General features: G+C 41.8%; 2 protein-coding genes across 4 annotated transcripts in view; both read left to right on the forward strand.

The window, feature by feature from the left end:
* The window catches only part of Cngl (Cyclic nucleotide-gated ion channel-like), a 62086-nt gene extending 48253 nt beyond the window's left edge, over positions 1-13833 (forward strand). Inside the window, exons 14-20 of one of the 3 annotated variants that reach the window (XM_086840847.1) lie at positions 1945-2301; positions 2488-2707; positions 4264-4470; positions 4851-6364; positions 6425-7122; positions 8689-9038; positions 9127-13833. In XM_086840847.1, the coding sequence (XP_086696973.1) occupies positions 1945-2301; positions 2488-2707; positions 4264-4470; positions 4851-6364; positions 6425-7122; positions 8689-9038; positions 9127-10038 (4258 nt within the window). In that variant the 3' untranslated portion in view covers positions 10039-13833. Of the gene's footprint in view, positions 1-1944; positions 2302-2487; positions 2708-4263; positions 4471-4850; positions 8534-8688; positions 9039-9126 lie in introns of those variants that run through there. The other 2 variants (XM_086840814.1, XM_086840879.1) reach the window with 2 other exon arrangements.
* Positions 13834-15472: 1639 nt separating this feature from the next.
* On the forward strand, positions 15473-21817 carry LOC110187026 (WSCD family member CG9164). The gene is made up of 5 exons (XM_020956391.2): positions 15473-16144; positions 19243-19395; positions 19827-19953; positions 20012-20380; positions 20569-21817. Exons 2-5 carry the CDS (start codon positions 19261-19263, stop codon positions 20889-20891), a joined length of 954 nt encoding a protein of 317 aa, XP_020812050.1. The 5' UTR covers positions 15473-16144; positions 19243-19260; the 3' UTR covers positions 20892-21817.
* The last annotated feature ends 241 nt before the right edge of the window (positions 21818-22058 follow it).

Below are 22058 nucleotides of genomic sequence, written 5' to 3' on the forward strand. Positions count from 1 at the left end.
ACAGCTTTCCGAATTGAATTTTATGCTTTTTTGGCTTAGTTATGAGTTTTTTAGGTTTTGACTTGTAGAACAAATTGTCATATAAATATGGTAAATATCGGTTCAAAGAATGGTATTATAATTTCAGTCAGAAGCTTGTTTCGATGTGAAGGAGCCAGTTCCGACCCTATAAATCATATATATTCTTGATCAGCATCGAAAGCCGAGTCGATCTAGCCATCTCAGACAGGAAACTATTTTTTGAAATTTTTTTTTGTATTTTATGATTACATTTTTGTATCTGTAAAGTTTTGAAAAATTGGAAAAATTTCAAAATAGTTTAAGTTTAAAATTGAGTATGCAGATTTATTAATATATTAAAAACTAGCACAAAACAGCTTTCCGAATTGAATTTTATGCTTTTTTGGCTTAGTTATGAGTTTTTTAGGTTTTGACTTGTAGAACAAATTTTCATATAAATATGGTAAATATCGGTTCAAAGAATGGTATTATAATTTCAGTCAGAAGCTTGTTTCGATGTGAAGGAGCCAGTTCCGACCCTATAAATCATATATATTCTTGATCAGCATCGAAAGCCGAGTCGATTTAGCCATCTCAGACAGAAAAAAAATTTTGAAATTTTTTTTTTTCAATTTTATGATTACATTTTTGCATCTGTAAAGTTTTAAAAAAATTGGAAAAATTTCAAAATAGTTTACGTTTAAAATTGTGTATGGAGATTTATTAATATATTAAAAACTAGCACAGAACAGCTTTCCGAATTTAATTTTATGCTCATAGTTAATGAATGTTCAGAGTTACTTATTGATCAAAGTTCTATAAATCGTCCGATTGTTCCTATGGCAGCATATATATGTATATATATATAGTCCACCGATTCGCCATGGTCCGATTTATATACTAGTATAATTTTATAGAAGAATAACTCCATAGTTTCATTGAAATAGCTTGCTCTTTAATTGGTTCAAAACAAATCTCGGACATGTTTATGATTCCCAACTGGTTCAAACATCCCCGGAACGAAGTGACTGCTGCCGGCCAAGTATCAGATATGTGTTGTGTTACAAAGGTTGCAAGTCATTGTTTATTAGTATTCAAAGTTAGTAGCTGATCATACATTCATACTACCTAGTCATAGATACTTACTGATCATAGTTACTTACTGGTCATAGATACTCACTGTTCAGAGTTACTTACTGCTCATAGTTAATTAATGTTCAGAGTTACTTAATGATCATAATTCTTTAAATCGTCCGATTGTTCCTATGGCAGCATATATATGTATATATATATAGTCCACCGATTCGCCATGCTCCAGCTTTGATTCTTGTATAATTTTATTGAAGAATAACTCCATATTTTAATTCAATAGCTTGCTCTTCAATTGGTTCAAAACAAATTTCGCTCATGTTTATGATTCTCAACTGGTTCAAACATCCCCGGAACGAAGTGACTTCTTCCGGGCGAGTCTCAGAAATGTGTTGTGTACAAAAGGTGCAAGTCATTGTTTATTAGTGTTCAAAGTTAGTAACTGATCATACATACATACTTACTGGTCATAGTTACTTACTGATCATAGTTACTAACTGCTCATAGTTACTTAATGTTCATTGATACTTACTGGTAATATATACTTACTGTTCAGAGTTAATAACTTATCAGATATACTTAGTGGTCATAGATACTTACTGTTCAGACTTACTTACTGTTGAAAGATACTTAGTGATTGTCTACACTTAACAACTAAAAAGTTAAGAATTTTCACGCGAAAGTTGAGCTTGGTGGGCAAACGTGGCGTATGCGTAATATGCACTTCATATTACGTATCCGCCTGGTGGAACCTAGCTTGAACTCATGACTCGCAATTTCCGCTTTGCGAACTTAGCTTACTTTCTTGTCATTTCTATTATTACATTTATATAAATATATATTTATTTCTTACAGACGCACGGCGGATGTCCGTTCGGTGGGCTACTCGGAGCTGTTCTCGCTCTCCCGCGAGGATGTCCTGGCTGCCATGAAGGACTATCCCGATGCCCAGGAGATCCTGCAGACGCTGGGCCGAAAGCGGCTAATGGAGGTCCGCTGCGTGAACAAGAAGTACGCGAAGGCGCAGAGTGACAAGGAGGCGGCAGCCTATGCAGCCGCCCATCCGCACCACCACCAGAGCCACCAGGGTCACCACCAGGGACAGGTGCATCAGAGCGATAGCAGCGAGAACAGTGCCTCCAAGAAGATCGTGGACAAGCTGAAGCACGATGTCAAGGGGTTCCGCAACGTGCTGAAGAAGTCCAGGTGGGAGTGAGTTGTCAGCTTATATAAATATTTTGCTAAATATATTTAATTTCCTTTAAGCTATCTCTTAGCCTTAAAATAGTTTTCCCATTCATATTCCCAGCAGTTTGACTTTAAATATTGGTTCTACTATGAAATATGATTTATCCTCTCATTACATTATATATTTTTCCATTATTCCCTCTGCTGCAGGACCTCTAGAAAGAGCGACGAGTCCTTGGAGATGCAGCCACTGCATAACACATCGCCGCGCGGCAGCAAGATCATGCTGAAGCGCATGTCCCGCGTCCGATCCGACGAAAAGGATGCGGACAGTGCCGAGGCCAAGGACGAGCTGCACGACAAGACCCCCAGCCCCATTGGCGCCGGGCTGCCGCTCCTGCAGCGCCTGCGGCTGCTCAAGGAGAAACAGGTGAGAGGCGAGGCACTGCCACGGGCACAGGCCACCAAGTCACCGGAAACCACAGCTCTCCTGGTTATACACCCACAGCTAACACACACACACACACACACACACTCACCTTTGCTCGACTTTCGTTTTGACATCCAAAAACCAACACACACACACACTCACATATTTTGCCACATTTTCGCATTTTCACATTTCCCCACCCCCCAACTGGAAATGGCTTTAAATGGTTTTTCTCCCACAAGACCCACAGACAAACACACAGAGCAGTGAATGAAGAGCTTGACAGATGGAAAAACAACACACACACACCACAGTACAGAGTCGGAAAAGCCTCTTGTTTGAAGACAAAAAAAAAATAATTGATAAACTGAAATTGAGCTTCAGAGGGGAACTGTTAAAGGTAGCAAGAAACATTCACATTTTGAGCTTCGGAAAATTTTAGGGAAATTTTGGCAACTTTCAAATAATAGTCAGATTTATTATCCAAACAAAGACCATCATGATTCAGTTTTGTGATGTGAAATTAATGCTTTTTTAGCTTAGTTTTGAGATTTTTAAACTTTGATTTGTCGAAAAAAATGTGCATAAAGAAATATCATTAATAGTGATTCTTTAAATGCGAATAATTTAAGCATAGTTAAGATCCATTTATTTAATTGCAAACTACCTTAATGACAGTTCCCTGCTGGCAAACACTGTTGCATCCATTTTAGGATTTAATATAAATATTAATTAATTAATAAATTAATACTTACAGTGGCTCTCTCCGCACACACTCACACACAACACTAAGAAACACAACACAGACTTTGACTCTGGCATTTGTATACATTGTTTCGAAACCATTGTAATGCAGTTTGTACAAGTTGTTAGTGCACCCAAAAAAAAAAAAAAAAAAAACAAAAAACAAAATTCACATAAGATCAGTGTGCTAGTCCCGACGATCTTCTTCATCTTTGCAATTCAGCACGTTACGCAATTAAGGCTTTTGAAAAAATACTACAAAAAATAACAAACTAATGCAATAAGTATTTAGGAACAATTAGAAACCCTTCTTTAAGCGAAGATCTCAAATTAAAATTCCAAGATTGGCCTTTAACCTCAAACCCCTAAACATTAAATTTACAGGCAATCGGTTAATTTCAAAAAACAGAGACTCCTCCTTAGAACTGGTGTTCCTGTTTTCCGAGCTTTACTAGATGCTTTCCATAGTGTTTTCCCCCCTGCTTCCGCTTTAGTGACTTTTACATGTGTGTCTCTTGTACCATTTTTGATTTTCCAACGGAACAGGAGCTCTGTCTTTAGAGATACATATATGTGTCATATGTGTAATATGTATATGAAACATATAGAGATCCGAGAATACATTACAGTAGGACGGACACCCGTTGACATCTCATAATTTTTAATTTGCATTTATCGTTTCCACGTTTACGTTTTGCTATCGTTTAGCTAACCGGTTAATCGACCCGAGACCCAGAAATTCGTGTTGTATGTAATTAATCCCCAGCTCCTAAACAGTAGTTTTGTATGTGTCTTTATGTGTCTTGCACTAGGATCGCGAAGAGCGAGCTGTTAAGTCCACACCACCACAGAAATCTCCACCTCACTCACATGTAACGTGTACGTTATCGCCGCAGGAATCGATCCAGGAGGAGCCCGAACGCGAGTTCAGCGAAGGCTTTCCCCTGATCCAGCGACTGCAGCAGTTGAAAATTAAGAACGAGCCGCAGGCCATCGTTGCCGAACCCGGCGTCGTCATGGTAAAGCAAAAATTAAATCGAAAAACCAAACAAAACAAAAGTACAGATAACTCATAGCCAAAATTAGTTAACAAAACCTTAGGAAAAGATACTTAGTACTCTGTTTGTAATTTTTCCTTAACCTCTGGTTACTTTTAACTGGAAATTAGTTGATTAAATGCCAAGTTTATCTTGGAACCTAACCAGAGAATAAGGAAAACTTATTTCTGTTTGACTTAATTAAATTTAATTAAATTGGAAGTAAATTAAGTCCAAGTCTCCGGTTAAGAGCTCAACTTAAAAGAAGCGTGCGATAATGAGAGTTCGATTAATCTTACCTATTAACATGCTCATCAATCTCTCTTTCTCTAATCCTTGCTCCAAATCCCTGATGATCCCAGGTCAACACGCCGCCCAACATAAGCAGCAAGATCGACTCGCACTTTGGAGGAGCCTCGGGAGTGGGAGTACCCGGCGGAGCCAACGGAAGCTCCAGCTCGACCACCTCCGGAGGACAATCGCTGACGGTGGCCCAAATCAAGCCCATTATGAAAGTGTCCTTCAAGCAGAAGATCCAGCAGCTGCAGGGCGGCGGTGGCGGAGGAATGTCCAGCAGCTCGCCGGGTCCGAGTACAGGAGCCATTGCCAAGAAGGAGCCGCCCAAGTCGCTAGCCTTGGTGGCCAAGCACGAGGATCCGATCGCGGCTGGAGCGGGACTGGGCTTGGGCCTGGGAGGAGCGGGAGGTCCTGGCATAGCCACCATATCGAAGAGGGTGGTGAAGCCGCCGGGTCATCGGATAGGCATGGCCATGGGCACGACGCCGCCAATGCAATCGGACACGGACACCGACGGCACACCCATCAAGCCCTGGTCCAAGCTGAAGCTGGCCACGCTCATGTCCTCCAGCTACACAAGCCTGACCAACTGCTCGCCCACGGATGACCCCGAGACGCCGCTGAAGAACTACTCGCTGAGCAACATACCGCAGCAGATGGAGCAGCACCCGCGACCGCCGCAGCGTCATCACAGCGCCAGGAGCAGCTCCCGCTCACCGCGGCATCATCATCATCACCATGGATCGCATCATCATGGCCACAGCTCATCCAGCACCACGTGCTCCTCGGGAGCCGGTGGCCAGCGGCGGGAGCTCAACCAGATGGGAATGGGAATGGGGACCACAGCCAATGGTGCCACCTCCGCCAGACGGGACTGCCTGCGCCTCCAGAAGCCCGAGCAGCATCTGCCCGACGGCGAACTCTCCGAGCTGGGCGGCAATGGCGGTCGCAGGAAGCTCTACCAGAGCGTGTTCGATCTGTCGCCGGAGTACTGCGGCCTGCCCTTCGTCAAGCGCCTGAAGATCCTCAACGAGCGCCAGAAGCTGGCCGAGCTGGAGCGAGCCCTCCAGACGCGCAGCTTCAGCCTGGACTGCTCCAAGTCCGGCCCCGATAGCCGGGTGCCCATCACGGAGTCGCTGTATCGCTGTTATAGCGACACCTCCGGCATCTACTCACAGTTCCTCAGCACCTATGAGTCCACCACCAGTTCCACCTCCACCTCGATATCCACGAATACATCCGCATCCGCCTCGGCGTCGGCTTCCGCATCCGCTTCCGCCTCTGCCTCGGACAGCAACTCCAGGCAGCTGCTGCAGTATGTCCCACTGCCACTCAGTCCGGAGTCGAATGAGACACTGGAGCGACGGAAGCTGAAGAGCATACTCAAGAAGCTGCAGAAGGGCACAGGCAACGGCGGGCAGGAGGAGGAGATTCAGCCAGGAGCATCAGGATCAGGATCAGGATCGGGATCAGGAGCGAACAACAACGGCAGCAGCTCAAGGGGGCTGGCACAGGGACAGGGCTTGGGACTGGGACTGGGACAGGGTCAGGGGCTGCCCGCGGAGCCCACCGTGGAAGGGTACGTGGCTAGGCACAGTAAGCTCTTGAAGAGTGTAACCTTCCATTCCACTCTTTCCAGCCCGCCCGCCAGTGCCAAGGAGGAGTATCCCTTCGGCGGCGGTGGGACTAATAATAGCGTTGTTAGCCTTGTTGGTACCGATGTATTGAGTGCCACTGCAACTGCTCCCACACCTACTCCTAATCCGAATTCGCGCGCGGCCAACAGTGCGTATGCGTATCCACTTCCACTTCCGCTTCCGGTCAGCGGTCTTCCGTCTCCGATTTCAGCAACGTTTCCGGCTCCGATAACGGCACCCATACCGCCACCGGCCTCGGTTCCGGGCGGCGGCGGCGGCGGCGTCGAGACGAGTGTCTGGTCGCCGACGTTGACGTTGGTAACGCCCACGAATTCGCCGCAGGAGAGCTTCGCGTTCGAGCTGCTGCACCCCAATCCCGGCCAGCTGCAGCAGTTTCGCGAGCGCGATGGCGGACTCGTTGCTGGCGTTGGCAGCGCCTCAGCGTCCGGCGTTTCCGGTTCCTCCACATCCGCATCCGCATCCGCATCTGCATCCGCTTCCGCAACGGCATCCACATCCGCGTCCGCTTCATACATCGTAGAGTCGAAGTCGCAGAGCGAGTTCCATGCTCAGTCCACCACCACAACCGATTTGAATTTGAATTTGCAGCTCAGGCAGAACACGACCAGTGCGATGGGACTGGGCTTGGGACAGGGACAGGGACTGGGACTGGGACAGGGTCCAGGGCCGCATCACGAAGGTAAATATATCCGCTTCAGATCGTTACTAACAAAAAGCAAGAAAAAAAGAACCCCACCATCAGAAAAACCAGAAACCAAAACGCTAACCAGAACAAGAGCAACGCAACGCAAAGCAAAGCATCGCTTGTCACTCCCAAAAAAAAAACAACAAGAAATATATGTATAAAAAACACGCTTTATCTATTTGAGCTGTATAAATCCTAATACTACATTTCTCTTTATACATAACTAAACACACTCTAACATTCAACACTTGTGCATGTCTGGGAGTCACAAACACGCAAAAACTAAAACACTAAAGCTATGAGGTATATACAGAATAAGATGCTAAATATATAACTTTATACCAGAAATTATTATTTAAAATATAAATATAATTAAACAATAGATACATATTCTCGTTACGCATCTTATTCTGTATATGGTTTTTACTAAACAGACACTCTATTTCTTCGCTTTGCCCTGCTTTTTTTGGAAACTCTGTTAAACTCTACATTTCTATTTCAAACTATTCGATCTTGAAACTTAACTAACTAAATCCTAATTAAAATCTAAATTGCATTACTTAAACTCTTCTTCGCATGAAGGACACGCCTAAAATCTGTACAAATGTCTTGAAATCATGTTTAAAATTTGCAATCTTTTCAGTTCGGTTTAAAAATGCTTACAAAAATTAGACTTAAGTTGGGAATATTCCAGATCAGCCTTTATGTTTGATAAACATTAACCATTAATCATTTTTTAAGCAGAGTTTAATTTATAATTTATAAATATTTTAAACTATGTATATATAAACCCCGCCCAAAGCAGAGCTCTTTTGCTGTGTGTTAATTTGTAACTTTTCAAGGTTTGAAGGCAATAAAGCCCGAGTTTAATTACTTAGAAACTGTGCCAGGATCAGCAATGGAATGGACAGATCCTGAAAGTATTCCCCGAGCATGTAACAAAGCTTTTGTAAATAAGAACCCTTAATATAAGTGTTATATATAGATATCCGAGCTGAGTCCTTGATGGAGCACAATTGTATGATAATGGTAATGATAATGGTATTGGTAATGCTTATTGGTAATGGTAATGGTAATGGTATTACTAATGTCAATTGGAATGAGAATGTGTAAATAATACAAAAATAATAACAATAACTGATAATGAGTAATGTCACTGCAAATGAAATGTTATACAAATGTTAATTAATTGCCAGACCTTTAACTTGTAAAGATATTTTCCATCATTTGCTGTGGTATTACTTACAGTCTTCGTCTACGTTGTGCGTCGAAGCCATAAAGTACTAATATCGGCCTTCGGTGGAGCTATATACAAAAATATATAGCATGTAGTGCTAAAAAATAAAACGCTTTTACACCCACAGCCTATAAACTTAAATATTTGATGTAGTTAAGCTCTGGAAAATACTATTGAATGTCTTTCTCACCGTAAATGCAAAACTCACGTCAACACAATTGTAACCTGTATGTCCTGTGCCCCCTGATCCTCGCTCCTCTGTATACCAGTGCTTAGGCTATCCTTTGATTGCCAACTAATCGTGTCTCGTCTTAATCTTAAAGGATTCCCGGAGGCGCAGGACTACTTCAATCAGATCCTCAGCGGCATCAATCACGTGATCAAGACGCACATGAACGAGATGCACTCCAAGTTCGAGACGCAGTTCTCCAGCATGGCCGGCGAGGTGCGGCGACGCGATGCCATCATTGCCCAGCTGCAGTTCAAGTTGCGCTCCATCGAGCAGAAATCCTCGTCTTCGACGCTACCCGTGGCCACGTGCTCGTCCTCCGCCTTGGTCCTGCCACTCAGCCGGCGACAGAAGAAGATGTCCCAGCTGTCGGTGGACGACGATGAGCCGGCCGAGGATGAGGATAACAGCAGTTCCGGCTCCTCGGCGGAGCTTCTGTTTATGGTAAGTGGTTTTCCGACACAAAAAGACCTCAACTAAACCCACTCCACGAAATTGTCTTACCTTTCCCCACTCTCTTGCACTCTTGCAGCGCGGCGACTCCCTGGACACGGTGTTCACATCCTCGCCACCCATCCAGGGCGGCAGGCGGAGCATATCTCCGGGTCCGGGTCGTGGACCAAGCCGTCATCATGCCGCCTCGGCGAATGCCTTGAATTGTCCCAGCAGCTACTACGGCGGACCAGGATCGCTTAGCTCCCGGCATGCCCAGAGCCACCCCAGTTTCTATTCCGGGCAGGGCAACGGGCGGAGCAGCAGTCGTGGTGGCGGCTACCGCGAATGGAGCGGAGGCGGACCAGGAGGAAGTCTGGTCAGCGGTGGCAGCGGTTCTACTAGCGGCGTTATGGTATCGGATGTGACTGGGAATCTCACACGGCTGGCGGACAGCGTCATTCTGGACATTGGCGAGAGCTCCAGCTCCAGTTCCTCGTCCAGCAAGATCAACATTGCCGAGGAGGAGGACGACGATGAGGAGGAGGAGGAGAATAATGCCGCCGATCGGCGCAGCAGAGTTGTGGTCGAGGAGGACGACGACGAGGAGGAGGAGGTGGCGGGAACGAATCGAGCGGGCCACAACGACTGGGAGGTCCAGATGCTGGCCGCCGAGATGGAGCGCCAGGAGCGGAAGCGCGGTCACTCGCTTAATCCCGACAATCTCGGCGAGCTGAGGCACTGCAGCACGCTGCTGCGGCGTCGCCGCAAGTTCAGCGACACGGAGACGGAGTTCAGTGAGACGGATATGGACGATCAGCTAATGGCCCGGGCAGCAGCCGCATCGGCAGGAGCATCAGCATCCGCATCCGGAGCGGGCACCTCGGCGGGCCATCAGAGTGGCAGCCAGCGGCCGAGGGCCTCCAGCTTGGATCAGTTTAACCTGCGCTATGGCATCGGACGCGGGATCTTTAAAGCAATGAGCATCGATCGTGATAAAGACAAGCTTTGAGAACTGTAATCGACGAAGTGACCAAATCCAAATCCAAACCATCACCCAGTTCCCAACTCCAACTCCAACTCCAACCCCATTCCCATCTCCAGCAGGAGCGGACAACCAATAAGCAATTCGGACAGTATTACAATGGTACAACAACTATATGTATTTGATATACAGAACCTAAAAAGAGATGTGAGGACATATAGAGAGCTATATTCTATACACGTATGTTTAGCCCAAACGATCCCCCATATACAGATATACATATATAAACCCAAAGGAAAACCCGAATGAGACACAAAAACTGTAGAATTAACGAAACAACTACTACTAAAAAACCGAGAAACAACACACAGATAGCCAGAGGGAGTGCTTCGACCCCTATTCCGGCTTAAATTTTTCATTTTCATACTCATTTCAATAGTAGTTTTCTTGAAAATGTAAATAGTTTGATTAACCGAAAGTAAGCGATGTCTGGTAGGATTACTGCATTTTAGCATTATTTTCCTCAGTGCTTCCATTTAGTTTAGGTTTGTTTTCTAAAAATAATAATTAAAGCAAGGTAGAGCCTAAATTAAATTTATTTTCTTTTAGTTTTTCAACTGAATTTTATACCCTTGCAAGGTATTCTTATTTCAGTCAGAAGCTTACAAAACAGGGAAGAAATCATTTCCAGCCCTATAAAGCATATATATTCTTGATCAGCATCAACAGGAGAATCTTTCTGGGTATAAAATAGAGAAACAAATTTTTTGCCCATTTTTTCAAATTTTTACAATCATCAAAATATTCAAAAATTGGAAAAATTTTAAGTTTTTATATTGAGTATGCAGATTTATTAATCCAATAAAAACTAGCACAGAACAGCTTCCCGAATTGAAATTAATGCTTTTTTGTTTTAGTTATGAGATTTTTAAATTTTAATTTGATATTAAAATATCGTATAAAATATGCAAATATTTTAGATTGAGTTATGCTTGATTATTCAATTACAAACTGCAAGGGTATAAAATCTACTGCTCTCAAAAGTTCCTTCTTTCTTATCTTCTTATAAACAATTTTAGATATAATTTGAGAAACCAGTTATAATGGCAGGATGGATTTGTTTAAAAACTGTTTTTACTTAAACAACTATTTAAACCGAAAGTGTCTAGTATGCAAAGGTGGATTGGGAAACTCATGTTTGAATTGATTTTTTAATTTTAATCTTAATAGTTTTCGTTAGCTTTTTTGCAAACTTTTGTATAGCTGTGTGAGTGCGTCTGCGTGTGAGCGTGTAAGAATGACGATAATTCCCACATTAAACCGTCCTGAGAAACGTCCATGTTTGTTCATTAACCCGACGTGTCCAATCGTCAGCCATTATTCTGAATCTGAATCTGAATCGTAATCGAAAGCGTTTTCTAATTTCCGCCATTGTATATGTACTTTTTATTTCATTTATTTGTCTTTGAAGCCGGCGGGGCGTGGCTCTCCCTACAGATGTATATACCTCTTACTGTTAGAGACTATGGAACACATATATATACATATATATTTTAAGTACTTATATATATATACACAAAGAAATATACATAGTAATATATCTATATATGAACTAGTGTAATGAAAACCGAAAGCTTTAATAACTTATATAGTGAACTATTTAAGAAAACGTTTTAAATATTAATCGATTCGGACAAATGTTTTTGAAATAGAACAAGCCACCACCTCATACACAAACACACACACACACACCACACACACACACCACACACACACACAACAACACACACGCACGCATACAAATACCTAAATATAGAGCCTATAATATGCATAGATTAGCGATTTACTTGTTGAAGAACCTCAGTTCGAGCTGTTAGGACTATCGAAGCGTTAGTCGAACCTATTGAAAACTTAGACTAGCCCTCCTCCATTAACCCCTGAACCCTTAATAGCCCCTCAATCCTTTTGTTCATCCGATTCCCGAACTAGAGACACTATCGCGTTATAAGAAAAGCAACTCTCTAGCACTTAAGTAGTTTAGTGCCGTTCAAGACTCGAGTCTGTCGCACTGTGTAAGCTTGAAGCTTCCCTTCCTTTAAAAAATGCAACTGAAAACTAGGCAAGAGAAACAGTAACGATAAGGATAACGATTCTTTGGCTTTGATTTCAGGTTGCTCTCTCTCTCTGTCTCTCTTTCTCTGTCTCTGTCTCTCTAACTAAATGCTAAGCCAGACCCTAGAGTTGTAGAGTTCGTAGGAAGAAGTTTAGAACCCATCTACAGAGCAGGCACGCCCCCTAGAGTTTCGTAGTTTCTAGTTTCTACAAATGCCGCAAACTATCGATAACTATCGTACTGTACTAAGCGCACTAAGAGACACAACCATGCACACAAACCCACAGACATACACACACACCAACAAGCGTAAAAGACACAAATATCTAGTCTATTCCAGTACATAAGTTAGATTGGAGCTGGAATTTCGCAATTCGAAGTCCCTATCAATGTGGCACCACCTCAAGAAACAAGCCTACGATTAATTTCTAGGGGTGTGCTGTATAATCGATAAGTTCATCGATGCTTTTCCACCTCCAATTTAATTAAGCAAAAAGCAAACGAAATTAAAGAAACAAGGAAATGAAATTCTCAAATGGGTTCAATGCTAAAAAACAAATGGAAGAAAATAAACTACACTACAAGAAACACCAAAATGGGTCACAGCCAGCTAAGCAGTCCAACTAAATGTAATAAGAAGACAAAAACGACAAGCACAACACAACTTATGTAATTCAAAGTAGTTCGGAGCCGGAAGAAGATGTAACTTTATAGGATCTTTCTTTATTATTGTTCATTTACCGGGTGCTTCGTTTCGCGGAAAACCCCTTTTCAATTGAATTACATACGCCAGGGACCACAAAAATGTTTTTTGTCTCTTTTTTTTATATATATAAACAAAGAAAACGAAAGACAAAAACCAAAGTATAGTCACAAATGGAGGAGATCTAACCTAGCAAAAAATAAACCTAATGATAATAACGAGAGAGATGCCAGGCGGTAACCAACCGGAGGAGCAGTAACCGTAACCCTAACAGTAACCGTCACTTAATCATCGATGTACCGTTAGCCACCGTTTTAACACTCACTAGAAGAAGAAGAAGAAGTCCCCGCAACTCTTTGATCGATCAATATCGATCGATATATATTGATTTCGCACCACTCGCTCTCAGTTCAATTGTTGTCAGCCAACGAAACACACTCTGTGAGTCAATTATGTGTAAATGGATCATTTTAAAGTTTAAATAAATTAACAAAGGGATTACATTGTTTTTAAAAAGATGCAGCCCCTGACCCCTGACCCCTGACCCCTGAGCCCCGATAATGAGCTACTCTCTGTACTGTATTTGTACTATATTACCGCGCGAATTGTTGTTGTCGTTGTTGATTTTAAACGTTTTTACATTTTAAATTGCTCGTCCTTAAGTTATCGATATTTTTGTACATTAGCTTAAGGTAGCCCCCCCCCACGAGTCTAGAGATAAAATTCCTATATAAATGTATAAAAATACAAATGCATAAACATACATACAAATATTTTTTTTCTCCTAATTGCTAATTTCGCAATGTTGACAGATACTAAAAACAAAAAGGCAAAAGAAACAAAAAACAGAATGTACTTATAGTAAAAATTATATGCAAAACATAATTTAAAATAACAAATGAAAACAAACAAAAAAAAACTAAAAAGCAAAGCGAAACAAAGAAATTAGCACATGTTAAAGATCCGCAAAAAAACAAAAATAAATGAAAACTATAAAAAAACCAAACTAATGCAGAGATCAACTTGCGCACTTGCCTTCGGTTGCGAGTCCTTGTCACTCTTTGTGTGTAGTGTGTGTGCCAAACGTGCATCATATCAACTTTTACTCACCACAAGGTATGATGTGTTGCTGCAAATAATACGAAAGTGCGATAATGCGATACGAATGCGATCGAATTAGTTGCGAACGAACACTAAATGAAAAACCCGCGACAAGCCGAGGCAAAATCCCCCATGCAACCAAGGTGAAATATGAACGAAAATAAACGAAGCGAACAGAACTTAACTTTGAATAAAAGAGACAAAACACGAAAGCGAAATATGACAAAAAAATAATCAAATGTTTCTATTATTTAACATGGGAATGGGGATTTCACTATTTTCAAATCATGGCATCAAATTAGAGACTCAGATAAGGGGCTATGTATCCTTAGATAGATGGATAAATGGATATATGGATAGAAAGATAGTTAGATAGATAGATAGACAGTTAGATAGTTAGATAGTTAGATAGTTAGATAGTTAGATAGTTAGATAGTTAGATAGTTAGATAGTTAGATAGTTAGATAGTTGGATAGTTAGATAGTTAGATAGTTAGATAGTTAGATAGTTAGATAGTTAGATAGTTAGATAGTTAGATAGTTAGATAGTTAGATAGTTAGATAGTTAGATAGTTAGATAGTTAGATAGTTAGATAGTTAGATAGTTAGATAGTTAGATAGTTAGATAGTTAGATAGTTAGATAGTTAGATAGTTAGATAGTTAGATAGTTAGATAGTTAGATAGTTAGATAGTTAGATAGTTAGATAGTTAGATAGTTAGATAGTTAGATAGTTAGATAGTTAGATAGTTAGATAGTTAGATAGTTAGATAGTTAGATAGTTAGATAGTTAGATAGTTAGATAGTTAGATAGTTAGATAGTTAGATAGTTAGATAGTTAGATAGTTAGATAGTTAGATAGTTAGATAGTTAGATAGTTAGATAGTTAGATAGTTAGATAGTTAGATAGTTAGATAGTTAGATAGTTAGATAGTTAGATAGTTAGATAGTTAGATAGTTAGATAGTTAGATAGTTAGATAGTTAGATAGTTAGATAGTTAGATAGTTAGATAGTTAGATAGTTAGATAGTTAGATAGTTAGATAGTTAGATAGTTAGATACTTAGATAGTTAGATACTTAGATAGTTAGATAGTTAGATAGATAGATTGATAAATTAATAGATATTGATAGGTAGATAGATGGGTATATTTTCTTTGTAAAAGAACACCTGGCAGAGAGTATCAGAAGCCGATTAGCTCAATGTAAAAATATAGTTTTCATGAACTGCAGGGTTCTTAAAACATGGGTTTCCCATCCTTCCTACTAATTATATATACTTATTTAACAGATGTATTTATTTCTTATACAATTTTTCTATATTTACTTATTCTATATACCGTATTATTTGATTTCAGTTGGGTTCTGAGCCTGGCTAAACTTTGACCTGACCTTAAGGATGGCACACAGTCACGGTCGCCATCTATTGACTACTTTGGCAGAGCGAAAAACTCAGGTGACCTGCGCATAAGAGTTCGATTATATTCGCAGCTGATGCGGAACGTGTTGCAAGTTCGCCAGGGAACACCACCGCAAGAGCTTTTTTTTGCCCATCATCATCCCCCGTGCGATGCTGCTGCTGCTGGTGGTGCTGGTGAATCTGCCACTGATTCTCTGATACTGCCACCGATTCTGATACTGATTCCGAGTCCGAGTCCGAGTCCGAATCCGGCCAGTGAGCAGAAACAACGCACGCACGGAGCACTCGCGACACGCTCGACGTTTTTGAGCGGCAACGGCTGCGCCCCAATATTGCGCATACGACGTGTGGGACGGGAGGGGAGCGAGCGCGCCGTGTGGCACGGAATAAATAGTTCACATTTGTTTTGCTGCCGCTGCCGTTTGTTGTTGCCATTCGCGAATATCAACTTTGTGTTGTATTCACGTATTTTCGTATTTATTTTAGCAACAATTTGTATTGTGTGTGCGTGTTTTTTTTGCCGTGTTTAGTTTCTTTTTTTGTTTGATGTGCAAATTTGTTGAACCGATTTTCAAGCAAATAATCGCTGCGAATGGGCCCTGTGATTGCCCGTTTATCAGCAAATCGCAGTTGTAGTTCGCCCCTGATTGCCAACGGCTGTGTGTGACATGTAGCCCGAGAGAGAGCAGAGAGAGGAGAGAGGAGAGAGGAGAGAGGAGAGAGGCGAGAGGAGGGTGTGTGTGTGCGAGCCTTGGAGAGGGTGTGTGCGCGTCGCAGGAGTGGATCCGGAATCGGTATCGGTAAGTCAGAAACAATCATTTGAAAACACCAGAACATCACAACACCAGAAGCTGATGATGGCCCCCTAAAATTATTTGTTTACATTTCACCGACAAGGCCCCTCGCAGTTTTCACACACCCATTTCCCATTTCCCACTGTTACGCACGTGTGTGTGCGTGTGGAAAGTGTTTGTACAAAGCACCATCTGAATCCGAGAGATGCCCATTGTTTATGTGATCTGCGAGGGCATAGTTTTCTTTCAATCTTTTTGATTATTTCGGTTTTGGAAATGCATATTCATGGGGAGAGTTGGGGTGGGGTGAGTAGTTCCTCTTCTGGTGGGGTTTTGGGGCGAGGGGAACCCCATCATTATGTAAACCCGTGACTGTGACTGGGACTGGGTCGTTGTCTCTCCACCTGGCTGTGCCAGTGTGCGTGGCTTTTGTCTGATTTATGCCGCAAAACAATCAAATTATTGTTGCTCTCCATCATAGCCAGGCCTTAGACCCCCCCCCCATAGGTCTTTTCCCCTTGATAAAAAACCCCCAACCCTTAACCCATTCGGCTTATGGTGCCCAATTTTTTGTTCTGTTTTTTTTTTTTTTTATATATTTCTCTATTTCGCTTTGGCGGCTGCCTCGCAATTTCATTATATAGTCGCTAACTAACACTGAGAAAAAATGTTCCTAGTGCTGTGAAGACTTTAAAAAATATATATCCTTGAAATTTCCCAACAAACTTGTACAGATAACTAAATAGAAATATATATAATATGAGAGAAATGGATCAGGTTTTCCCATCATTTATAAAACATTGGGGTATTAACAACTATACAATAATATATTTCTGAGGCAGAAATGTAGATAAAAATAAAGGATATTAACTTCGAGAAACCGAAATAAATGTTTCTTTGAAGTTTCAACTTAAACTATAAAATCGAATCGAATCATAGCTAATTTTCGCATATTCTGAATCAATATTTATCAATATTTTTATATGTCACAAATCAGCCAAAAATGCTTTAAATTCCATTCGAAAAGCGTTTCTATGCTAGTTTTTTATAGCTTAACAAATCTGCTTATTCAATTTAAAATTCTAAAAAATTGAATTTTTTGCTACAAAATAGACAATTTTAATGATGTAACCCCTTATAAAAATTTGAAAAATTTTGAAAAATTTTATTTTCCACCGGATATGCCTAGAAAGATTCTCCTGTTGATGCTTATCAAGAATATATATGATGTATAGGGTCGGAAACGACTCCTTCAATGTTTTTAAAGCTTCTGACTTAAATTAAAAGACCCTGTAAAAGAATAAAAATAGCATAGAAAATAATTAAAAAGACGAATATTATTTTATTCTCGGACTGATTTTTATTTATTTAAATATAAATTGATATACATAATAACTTAAATTCTTGCTAATTGGTATCTAAATTTATTGATAAATACAAAACAATAAATCTAATTTTCACACAGCTCTCTTTTGAGTACCCCTTTTCTGCCAGTGTTTGTTCCGCTTTCCCATTTTTTATTACGCTCTCGTTTTTTTTCTCATTTTTTCCTGCCCTCGGTTGTGTGTTTTTGTTTGCTTCTTGTTTCAGCGTTGGACTAGTTTTTGGGCCACCACCACCACCACCACCACCACCAGAACCAGAAGCAGAAGCAGAACCAGCAGGAGCAGGAGCAGGAGCAGCACCATAAGCACCATTCAGCAGCAGGGCCATCCCCCATCATCAGTCGCATCGGCGTGGCTTGGCTTGGCGGGTAGTTCGAGGAGTTCCGGGGTGTTCCTTCGCCTATTCTCTGGCTTTTTGCCGGGCGGTATCCTTGTATCATCATCTAGCGGCTTTCCGCTGAGGTTTTCGTCTCGTCTCCTTCAGCCTGAGCCGAATGTTTATCGGCGCCTCAAGGATATATGGCGGGCCAAGGACGAGGACCCTTGGAGCAGCCCTCTGCCCAGCTGTTGCATAAATTTTCGCATTTAGCCGCCTGTCTACGGCGTATGTGTGCAATACTGGTGTGTCCGTGTGTGTGTGTGTGTGTACGATGGGGTGTCCTTTTGCGGATTTCGTGAGCGTTTTATGCAGCTCAAGGAATTCCGTTGAAGGCATGACAAGGCATTTCTACTCTCTTTCCTTTTTAGCCTGCGCTTTTTGCCCTTTCTTGGGGGTACTTAAGGCTCAGGACAGACCAGAAAGAGAATGTTTGTTAGCGAGAATAAGTTTTTAATCGGAATCTAACAAGGCTAAGCGGTGCGGCTTAGACTGTTCTTTTTCCTGGCTGCTTTATGTTTTCAAACTGACAACTATTTCTAATTTGCTTACAAAATTTGTATCTTGATTTAAGCCTAACGATAATATCAATATGTTGACGCTTCAAATAACAATTTTATCTAATCAACAAATGATTGATATCTGAAGCATTCGATATCTATTATTTGATATATTAATGAATGGAATTCTGATTAATATTCTGTTCTTAGTATAGAGACCTTGATTCAGTAACGTAAAGTAAAGTAAAGATATTATCTATATTTTATGGTTTACATATGTTCAATATATCATACTATATTATAATGAGAGAGCATCCACCTTTCGACTTGGCTTGCCTGAAAAACGCACCCCATCGGTTTCCTCAATTTTCCTGAATTTTCATTTGCGACTCAAACTCAAGTGCGGCCCTGTTTCCGTCCCGGGTTACAGGCCATATCGAGACGGACGGACCGTGAACGACGACGAAGAGACCAGTTAGCCAACTTAGCCAAGTTCGCCAAGTTGGCCAAGTAAGAGAGAGGGTGCTCGTGGATGTGGCAGCGGCGTCTAGTGGATAGGGACAGGGAAATAGCTTCCGATGGCAGCTCAGCTCATTTGTTTCGTTGTCATAACAAAATCAACAAAAACTGAAATTGATTCCGTCTCCATTTATTTGTTCCTTTCTTGTCTTTGGCGGCACACAGGCCGGCAGATAATTGGCTTCATTAATGCGACCGTGTCCTTTGAATTATTTTTGCATAAATGAGCAGGAGACGCGGGTCTCTGCAGCCAGCAGACCGAATAAACCGAATAAACCGAATAAACCGAATAAACCGACTAATGCCGCTAATCTTTGGTTTCAGTAATGCAAAGACGGCGTTATGGCACTACAAGGCTGGCGCTTTTTCGGTGTCTCGGCGACCATCATCATCTACATTGGCGGCGTCCTCTTCCTGTCCATGAACAACATACCCGGCTCGCATCCCAAGAGGCCGCGCATCGAACGCTTCGCCGAGGTGAGTCACCCAGCAGCACGCACTTGTGTTTAAAATACAATATATATTTTAGAATTTTCTTTCAACGGAAATGGCACTGCAGCATGAATTTCCGCATTTGTTGCACAGAAAGAAAGAAGCTTAAAAATATTTCCTAGGATGCAGAGTGAAGGATATATTGTTTTAGGGAAGGTTCGAGGCTAAAGAAACCAGTTTAATGTGTGTTAAAATAATGTTGCAGTTAAAAATTGTCCAAAAATTCTTGTTATACCCTAGCACAGTCTTGCAATTATAGTCAGAAGTTTGAAAAACATTGAAGGAGTGTACTTGGAATACACTTATTTAGGGTTTTTTTGTTGAATAGAAAGGCCTAAACCTAAGAATACTTTACCCTTTTCCATGTATTTATTAATATTAACGATAATATTTCCCCACTTGTTTTTCCTTCACAGTTTCCCAGCTTTCATAGTCCTCGGTTCCCGATGCCCAGCCGCAAGATGGCCATCCGCTGGTGTCGCGACCTCAAGTACATAAATCGAGATCTTCCAAACTACACGGACTACAAGGCCGACTTTTACAGTAAGGACTCTATATGGTGTCTTACACTTTCGCTCTAACATTCATCCCTTTGCCATAGCTGCCCTGCCCAGTGACATGAGCGCCGCCTTGCAGTCCTTGCCCGCTCTCACCGCTCTGGCCAGCTTTCCGGGCAGCGGCAACACCTGGCTCAGGTATTTGCTCCAGCAGGCGACGGGCATTTTAACCGGCAGCATCTACAAGGACTACGGCCTGCTGAAGACCGGCTTTCCGGCGGAGAACGTGTGCAACAGCTCAGTATTATTGGTGAAGACGCACGAATGGGGCGGCAAGGCGTGGGCCCCGTTCTCGAAAGCAATACTCCTGGTCCGTGATCCGGAGAAGGCGATCATAGCCGAGTTCAATCGCCAGAGCGGCGGTCACATTGGCTTCGCATCGCCGGATCGGTACAAGCGGACCAAGGGCAAATGTACGTACAGCATATATTTTTTGAGAGCGGCAAACAGCCACAATTCCCATGGCAATTCAGTTCAATTATGAGGGGTTTTCCGAGCAATTAGGTTGGGGTTAATGCAGTCAAATAAAACTGCCTGAAATATCATTATTTATATTTACATTAGTATTTATAGTAATAATCTTAATTGTTATTTCTTGCAGATTGGCAGCAATTCGTGAGCAATAAGCTCAAGGGCTGGGAGCTAATGAACCTCAGTTGGGCGCGCAATTTCACTGGCAGCCTCAAGGTTGTGTTCTACGACGATCTGGTCCACCATACGGAGAGGGAGCTGCGCTCCATTTTGGACTTCCTGCAATTTCCGGTCAACGAGCCGCTGATGCGCTGCGCCATCATGCGCAAGGAGGGCATCTTCCGGCGGAAGAAGCGGCTGCTCTCCTTTGATCCGTACACGGAGGCGATGCGGGCAGAGGTACAGGCCCGTCGGCGCATTGTCTACGGCTTGCTGGGTCGGCAGGAGCCCTAGAATCCTTAGAAATCCTTAAACGAATACATGCAACGATGCACAATGGATAACCCGGAATTGCAAAGCACCGGAATCGAACATTAATCGAAAATTCCCTGCTCATCATCATGGCTTAAAGTAGGACCAAAGATAAAGTTCCGTAACGCCGCTCGAGCGATCTTGAAGTTTTGCTAAAAACCAGAGGAAGCAAGAACCAGCTGTCTTATTACTACAGAGTCTTTGGCTTAGGACATAAGAAAGTCCTTTTGTAGTCCTGTTGATATTGTAGACGCTCTCTCTCGCAACACAAGCAAGAAGCACGAATTTAAATGCATGGCCGTTACGCATCTTAACAGATTATTGCTGGATCTTTGGCACAGATCTCATCCAGAAATCCCCATGACCATAGATAGACCCAATACGTATTAGGGAAGGCCGAATTCCGATCGTTATCCTTTCGCTTGGCTCGCTTGGCGCATTAGTTCAAATTTTGTTCACTCCTTAGGTATGGTATTTAGAGGCATAATACATGGATATTGATAGGCTCTTCATAGATTTATATATAGAAATACATGTAGGTAACGATCGCTTGCGTTTTGCAACAAGGTATTATGATTCCTGAACGAATTTATGAAATTCATTATAGGCCATGTTGTGCTTCATCGCTCATCAACCCGAGAACAGAAGGAAATTAAAATGTCCACTCAACCCATCCGCGCATCCATCACTCTCCTCTGGTCACGTTGAGTTCCCATATTTAGACTATCCTTGTAAAAAGTTTTATACACGAACTCTACAATAACTTGTGAAATATTAACGATGCGCAAAACGTATTAGATAATTGTACAAAAACGAGAAACACACAAGTAAAACACAAAAAAGAAACAATGAAAAAACGAAAACAACAAATCGAATGTGAAACAATGAAGTGGATTTAAAAACTGAAAGTAATTGCATTTTTATTTACTTACTTAAGGAGGAGCTTTAAGAACGAGCAACTTTTTTGAGAGAAGCTTTGGGAAGCTCAGTTGAGTCAAAAGTTTTGATAGAACTTTAAGGACTAAAGTTTTCCAGGGAAAAGCTTTAAGGACGCAATTTGAAAGCTTCCAATATATAAACATAATATTTTCACATACAGATGGCTCTGTAAATCAGAATTGAAATTAAAACATGAATTATTTTATAGAT

Source organism: Drosophila serrata, unplaced genomic scaffold (assembly GCF_035046125.1).
Source record: "Drosophila serrata isolate PLE 108 unplaced genomic scaffold, ASM3504612v1 contig_3, whole genome shotgun sequence".
NCBI lineage: Eukaryota > Metazoa > Arthropoda > Insecta > Diptera > Drosophilidae > Drosophila > Drosophila serrata.